At 41.8% G+C, this 6,160-nt stretch overlaps 1 protein-coding gene across 1 annotated transcript; it reads left to right on the forward strand.

The window, feature by feature from the left end:
* The first annotated feature begins 601 nt into the window (after positions 1-601).
* Positions 602-5,643, forward strand: LOC585350 (putative ankyrin repeat protein RF_0381). The gene is made up of 5 exons (XM_030988121.1): positions 602-938; positions 2,886-3,212; positions 3,780-3,982; positions 4,909-5,094; positions 5,482-5,643. The coding sequence occupies exons 1-5, from the start codon at positions 602-604 to the stop codon at positions 5,641-5,643; spliced, it is 1,215 nt and encodes a 404-aa protein (XP_030843981.1).
* Positions 5,644-6,160: the final 517 nt, after the last annotated feature.

The raw sequence follows: 6,160 nt of genomic DNA on the forward strand, positions 1-6,160 counted from the left end.
CATTTGATCTCTTAGAACACGACGCAGCTTCAATTTATTTGCAGCTGAAATAATGAATAAATAACAGAAAACAATACAAAATAATGCATTATCAAATTAGGACTAAAGCGATAAGCGATATGAAACAAAATTTATTTGACAACAAATGTATTATCTTGGTTGATATTGATATTTGCAAAGAGTTGCGATTCTAAAGTTCAATTGTTTTATCGCTTTAACACCAAGCTTTATGATTAACTTTTTATTTGCTTAGTCGTAAGCAGTTTTGATCTACATGTAGTTCGCTTTCCTGTGCATAGTTCACACAGATCGAGCTTCAATGAAACATTAAAGGAATATAATGTTACTCTAAGCATTCTCCGAATACACAGCGATGTCAGGTAATGGCAGTTTAACAGATGATCGCAAGGAAGGAATATAGGACATAATTCTCTGCAACCAGAGAACGTATTGATCCAGCAATGCTGCGAGACTTTAACACAGTATATGTATGATGTGAATCAAGAGATCCATTATGCAGTTTTGCGGGGTAATCGGGGTTTGTTAAAACTTGTTTTAAACACAAATCAAACAAACCGAAATGGAAAACCCACTCTTATACATGTCGGTCCAATATGGGCAGGAGAGTGTCAAGGATCTCAAATATCATGGAGCTTATGTGGAGAGTCTAGATAATCAAACATCTTTACATCTTGCTGCTTCACTCGGACCTCTTAAAGCAGCGAAATATGTACCCAGCTACTCTGCATTATACGGTACTGCTCAGAATCTGAATCATCTTGGTATCGCCAAATACCTTTCCAGTCAAGGAGCTGAGGTGAAAAGGGGATGTGAGGACGGTTGGACAGCATTACATAGTGCTGCTTTCAATGGTCATCTTGATGTCATGAAAAACCTCACCAGTCAGGGATCTGAGCTGAATAAGGGAGATATTGACGGTAGGACTGCATTAAACGTTGCTGTTGGGGAGGGTCATCTTGATGTCACCAAATATCTCATCAGCCAAGGAGCTGAGGTGAATAGGAAAGATAATGACGGTTGGACTGCTTTAAGCCTTGCTGTTCAGCAGGGTAATCTTGATGTCACCCAATACCTCATCAGTCAAGGAGCTGAGGTGAATGGGAGCGAGAAAGAAGGTAAGACTGCATTACACCTTGCTGCTTTCAATGGTCATCTTGGTGTCACCAAACATCTCATCAGTCAAGGAGCTGAGGTGAATAAGGGAGATAATTACGGTGGGACTGCATTACACGCTGCTGTTTGGAAGGGTCATCTTGATGTCACCAAATATATCACCAACCTAGGAGCAAATGTGAATAGGAGAGATAATTACGGTGGGACTGCATTACACGCTGCTGTTCAGCAGGGTCATCTTGATGTCACCAAATACCTCATCAGTCAAGGAGCTGAGGTGAAAGGGAGCGAGAAAGAAGGTAAGACTGCATTACACCTTGCTGCTTTCAATGGTTATCTTGGTGTCACCAACCATCTCATCAGTCAAGGAGCTGAGGTGAATAAGGGAGATAATTACGGTCGGACTGCATTAAACGTTGCTGTTCAGGAGGGTCATCTTGATGTCACCAAATATCTCATCAGCCAAGGAGCTGTGGTGAATAGGGGAGATATTGACGGTTGGACTGCTTTAAGCCTTGCTGTTGGGAAGGGTCATCTTGATGTCACCAAATACCTCATCAGTCAAGGAGCTGAGGTGAATGGGAGCGAGAAAGAAGGTAAGACTGCATTACACCTTGCTGCTTTCAATGGTCATCTTGATTTCACCAAACATCTCATCAGTCGAGGAGCTGAGGTGAATAAGGGAGACATTTACGATCGGACTGCATTAAACGTTGCTGCTGGGAAGGGTCATCTTGATGTCACCAAATATCTCATCAGCCAAGGAGCTGTGGTGAATATGGGAGATATTGACGGTTGGACTGCTTTAAGCCTTGCTGTTCAGCAGGGTCATCTTGATGTCACCAAATACCTCATCAGTCAAGGAGCTGAGGTGAATGAGAGCGATGATAACGGTAGGACTGCATTACACGTTGCTGCTTTTAATGGTCATCTTGTGGGAACCAAATATCTCATCATTCAAGGAGCTGAGGTGAATAAGGAAGATAATTACGGCTGGACTGCATTATGCGATGCTGCTTTGAAGGGTCATCTTGATGTCACCAAATACCTCATCAGTCAAGGAGCTGAGGTAAATGAGAGCGATAATAAAGGTGGGACTCCATTACACGTTGCTGCTGGGAAGGGTCATCTTGATGTCACCAAATATCTCATCAGCCAAGGAGCAGATGTGAAGCGGGGAGATAATTACGGTCGGACTGCATTAAAGCTTGCTGCTAGGAATGGTCATCTTGATGTCATCAAATACCTCATCAGTCGAGGAGCTGAGGTGAATAAGGGAAATAATATGATTGCATTTCACAGTGCTGCTTTCAATGGTCACCTTGATCTCTCCAAATATCTCATCAGTCAAGGAGCTGAGGTGAATGGGGGAGATAATAACGGATTGACTGCATTACATGCTGCTGCTTATCAGGGTCATCTTGATGTCACCAAATATCTCATCAGTCAAGGAGCCGAAGTGAATAGGGGAGATAATTACGATTTGAGTGCATTAAAGCTTGCTGCTATGAATGGTCATCTTGATGTCACCAAATATCTCATCAGTCAAGGAGCCGAGGTAAATAGGGGAGATAATAACGGAGTGACTGCATTACATGCTGCTGCTCATCAGGGTCATCTTGATGTCACCAAATATCTCATCAGTCAAGGAGCTGAGGTGAATAGGGGAGATAATAACGGATTGACTGCATTACATGCTGCTGCTCTTCAGGGTCATCTTGATGTCACCAAATATCTCATCAGCCAAGGAGCTGAGGTGAATAAGAGAGGAGATAATGTGGGTGTGACTGCATTACACAATGCTGCTTTCAATGGTCGTATTGAAGTCACCAAATATCTCATCAGCCAAGGAGCAGAGGTGAATGGGGGTGATAATGGCGGTCGGACTGCATTAAACCGTGCTGTTCAGGAGGGTCATCTTCAAGTCATCAAATACCTCATCAGTCAAGGAGCTGAGCTGAATGAGAGCGATAATAAAGATGGGACTGCATTACACGTTGCTGCTGGGAAGGGTCATCTTGATGTCACCAAATATCTCATCAGCCAAGGAGCAGAGGTGAATACGGGAGAAAATAAAGGTCGGACTGCATTACACGTTGCTGTTTGGAAGGGTCATCGTGATGTCACCAAATATCTCATCAGCCAAGGAGCTAATGTGAATAGGGGAGATAATGACGGTTGGACTGTGTTAAACCTTGCTGCTCAGGAGGGTCATCTTGATGTCACCAAATACCTCATCAGTCAAGGAGCTGAGGTGAATAAGAGCGATAGTAAAGGTGGGACGGCATTACACGCTGCTGCTGGGAAGGGTAATCTTGATGTCACCAAATATCTCATCAGCCAAGGAGCAGATGTGAAGAGTGGAGATAATAAAGGTCGGACTGCATTATGTGATGCTGCTGTGGAGGGTCATCTTGATGTCACCAAATATCTCATCAGTCAAGGAGGTGAGGTGAATAGGGAAGATAATGTGGGAAGGACTGTATTTCTGAATGCTGCCTTTAATGGTCATCTTGATGTCACCAAATATCTTATCAGTCAAGGAGTTGAGGTGAATAGGGGAGATAATATGGGAAGGACTGCATTTCTGAATGCTGCTTTAAATGGTCATCTTGATGTCATCAAATACCTCGTCAGTCAAGGAGCTGAGGTGAATACGGGAGATAATGTGGGTAGCACTGCATTGTACTATGCTGCTTTCAATGGTCATCTGGATATCGTCAAATATCTCATCAGCCAAGGAGCTGAGGTGAATAGGGGAGATAATAACGGATTGACTGCATTACATGCTGCTGCTCTTCAGGGTCATCTTGATGTCACCAAATATCTCATCAGTCAAGGAGGCGAGGTGAATAGGGGAAATAATATGGGAAGGACTGCATTTCTGAATGCTGCTTTAAATGGTCATCTTGATGTCATCAAATACCTCGTCAGTCAAGGAGCTGAGGTGAATACGGGAGATAATGTGGGTAGCACTGCATTGTACTATGCTGCTTTCAATGGTCATCTGGATATCGTCAAATATTTCATCAGCCAAGGAGCTGAGGTGAATAGGGGAGATAATAATGGATTGACTGCATTACATGCTGCTGCTCTTCAGGGTCATCTTGATGTCACCAAATATCTCAGCAGCCAAGGAGCTGAGGTGAATAAGGAGAATAACGACGGTAGGACAGCGTTTCAGCTTGCTGCCAGAAAGGGGCATCATAATGTCACGACATATCTCATCAGTCAAGGAGCTGAGGTGAATGAGAAATATAATGATGGTTGGACTGCATTACACAGTGCTGTTTTGAATGGTAACCTTGATATTGCTAGAGTCCTTATGGCAGAAGGAGCACATTATGACGTAAAAGACATTTATGGCCAGACACCTCTAAATCTGTCCTTAGTCCTCGGGTACCAAAGCATTGCTGATCTATTCATGGACCACTCCAATGCTAAGGTAAACATTTAAAAAAGAAATCTTTACATCAAAGTCATCTACCTTGATGTTTTTAATAACAAGTACTGAAATTCAATTTAGAGCATATAAGGCATTGCTACCTATCATTATTTTATATGACTAGACCAGCTCGAGGCTGACTTTGTATCACCAATAATAATCATACGTAATTATAACTCCAGTTATACCTCACTACTGTTTCATAGACTTCATAGACAAGTTACACTTTCTTTAATCATTGGATTTACTTGATCACCTGTCAAATTGTCAATAATTGATATTTCTTTTTTATTTTCAAGTTTTCATGCTGCGTATTTTCTTATGTCTAGCTCGACCAGAATACGGATATCCATCTTGCCATCCAACACGGTCACATCTCAACCATTGAGAAGTTAGTTTCCGAGGGAGCTGATCTCAATATCCAGTCTCCTGACGGACAGACCTGTCTCCATAAAGCCATTAAACTCTGCAATAGCAGCGAGAAAATCGTGCAAGACAGTGAAACGCTGAGAAAGGTAAGTCATATACCCCAGAAACGCAAACGAGACCGACACAAGACCGACGAGAGTTTGGACAACAAGTTTAATTACGACAAAATAATGGTCAGTTTTGGAGTCTGCATATGGAGTCGTTACGGCAGTGTGACTGACATATACCGCTCCTATAGGTCATTAGTGAATCCTAGAATCTCAAACCCGTGGTTGGTCCAAGAAAGTTGTGTACGTCGATGTGTGTTTCTGAGTTTGTGTGTATGGGGAAGTTTACAACATAAATCGGTATTTCCACTACTGTGAATCCAAGAGGCAGCGTAAAACCATGCCTAAGATGCTCATCCATCCTGACTATTGATGGACGATAATGTACTAAGAAAAACAAATATATATATTTTTGTTTTGTTTTAGATCTCCGAAGAGCATTACGGGGGCGAACTATCTCCTGAGAAGGCCTTGGTGTTTTATCTCCTAGAGAATGGAGCTAAGTTAGATGTGAAGGATGAGAGAGGCAATCTACCAATCCAATATGCCGAGGATGAAGTGGTCAAACAGATGATTTTGTCGAGGTGATACTTTCATATCATAAGGAATATCAATTTCCCCGACAATTTTCCGGCATAAGATTGATGAAAGATCTTACTTTTTTTGCGATTCGGTAAAGGAATAACTTCTTTCTGACTTGTTTTCAAGTACAGATCGATCAATCAATCTTTATTTACTGGGTGTAAGCCACAAAGATTTTTAAACAATTGAAATTTCTCCCAGGAAGCATTATATTTATTAAAAAGGAATTACACTGTGAAACATTTAAACGTTCATACCTGGTAATGAGATTCATAACTTGCACCCCCCTTCCGTGTGACACGCCAATCCAATTTCCCCTAATTTATAACAAGAGAAACGTTGTCAAGTATAATATAATTTTGAAAAAAAAGACTCTGACTCAATTATGCCTAAATGGTTGTGAGCTAACAATCATGTCTCCAAATATCATAGCCTTATTGCCCCTTCCCCTCTTTCTCAAAAGTTGATTTCCATAAACATTCATCTTACTTTGGCATGATTGATAGATTGATTTGTTGGGGGA

Source organism: Strongylocentrotus purpuratus, unplaced genomic scaffold (assembly GCF_000002235.5).
Source record: "Strongylocentrotus purpuratus isolate Spur 01 unplaced genomic scaffold, Spur_5.0 spur5_scaffold_17, whole genome shotgun sequence".
Lineage (NCBI taxonomy): Eukaryota > Metazoa > Echinodermata > Echinoidea > Camarodonta > Strongylocentrotidae > Strongylocentrotus > Strongylocentrotus purpuratus.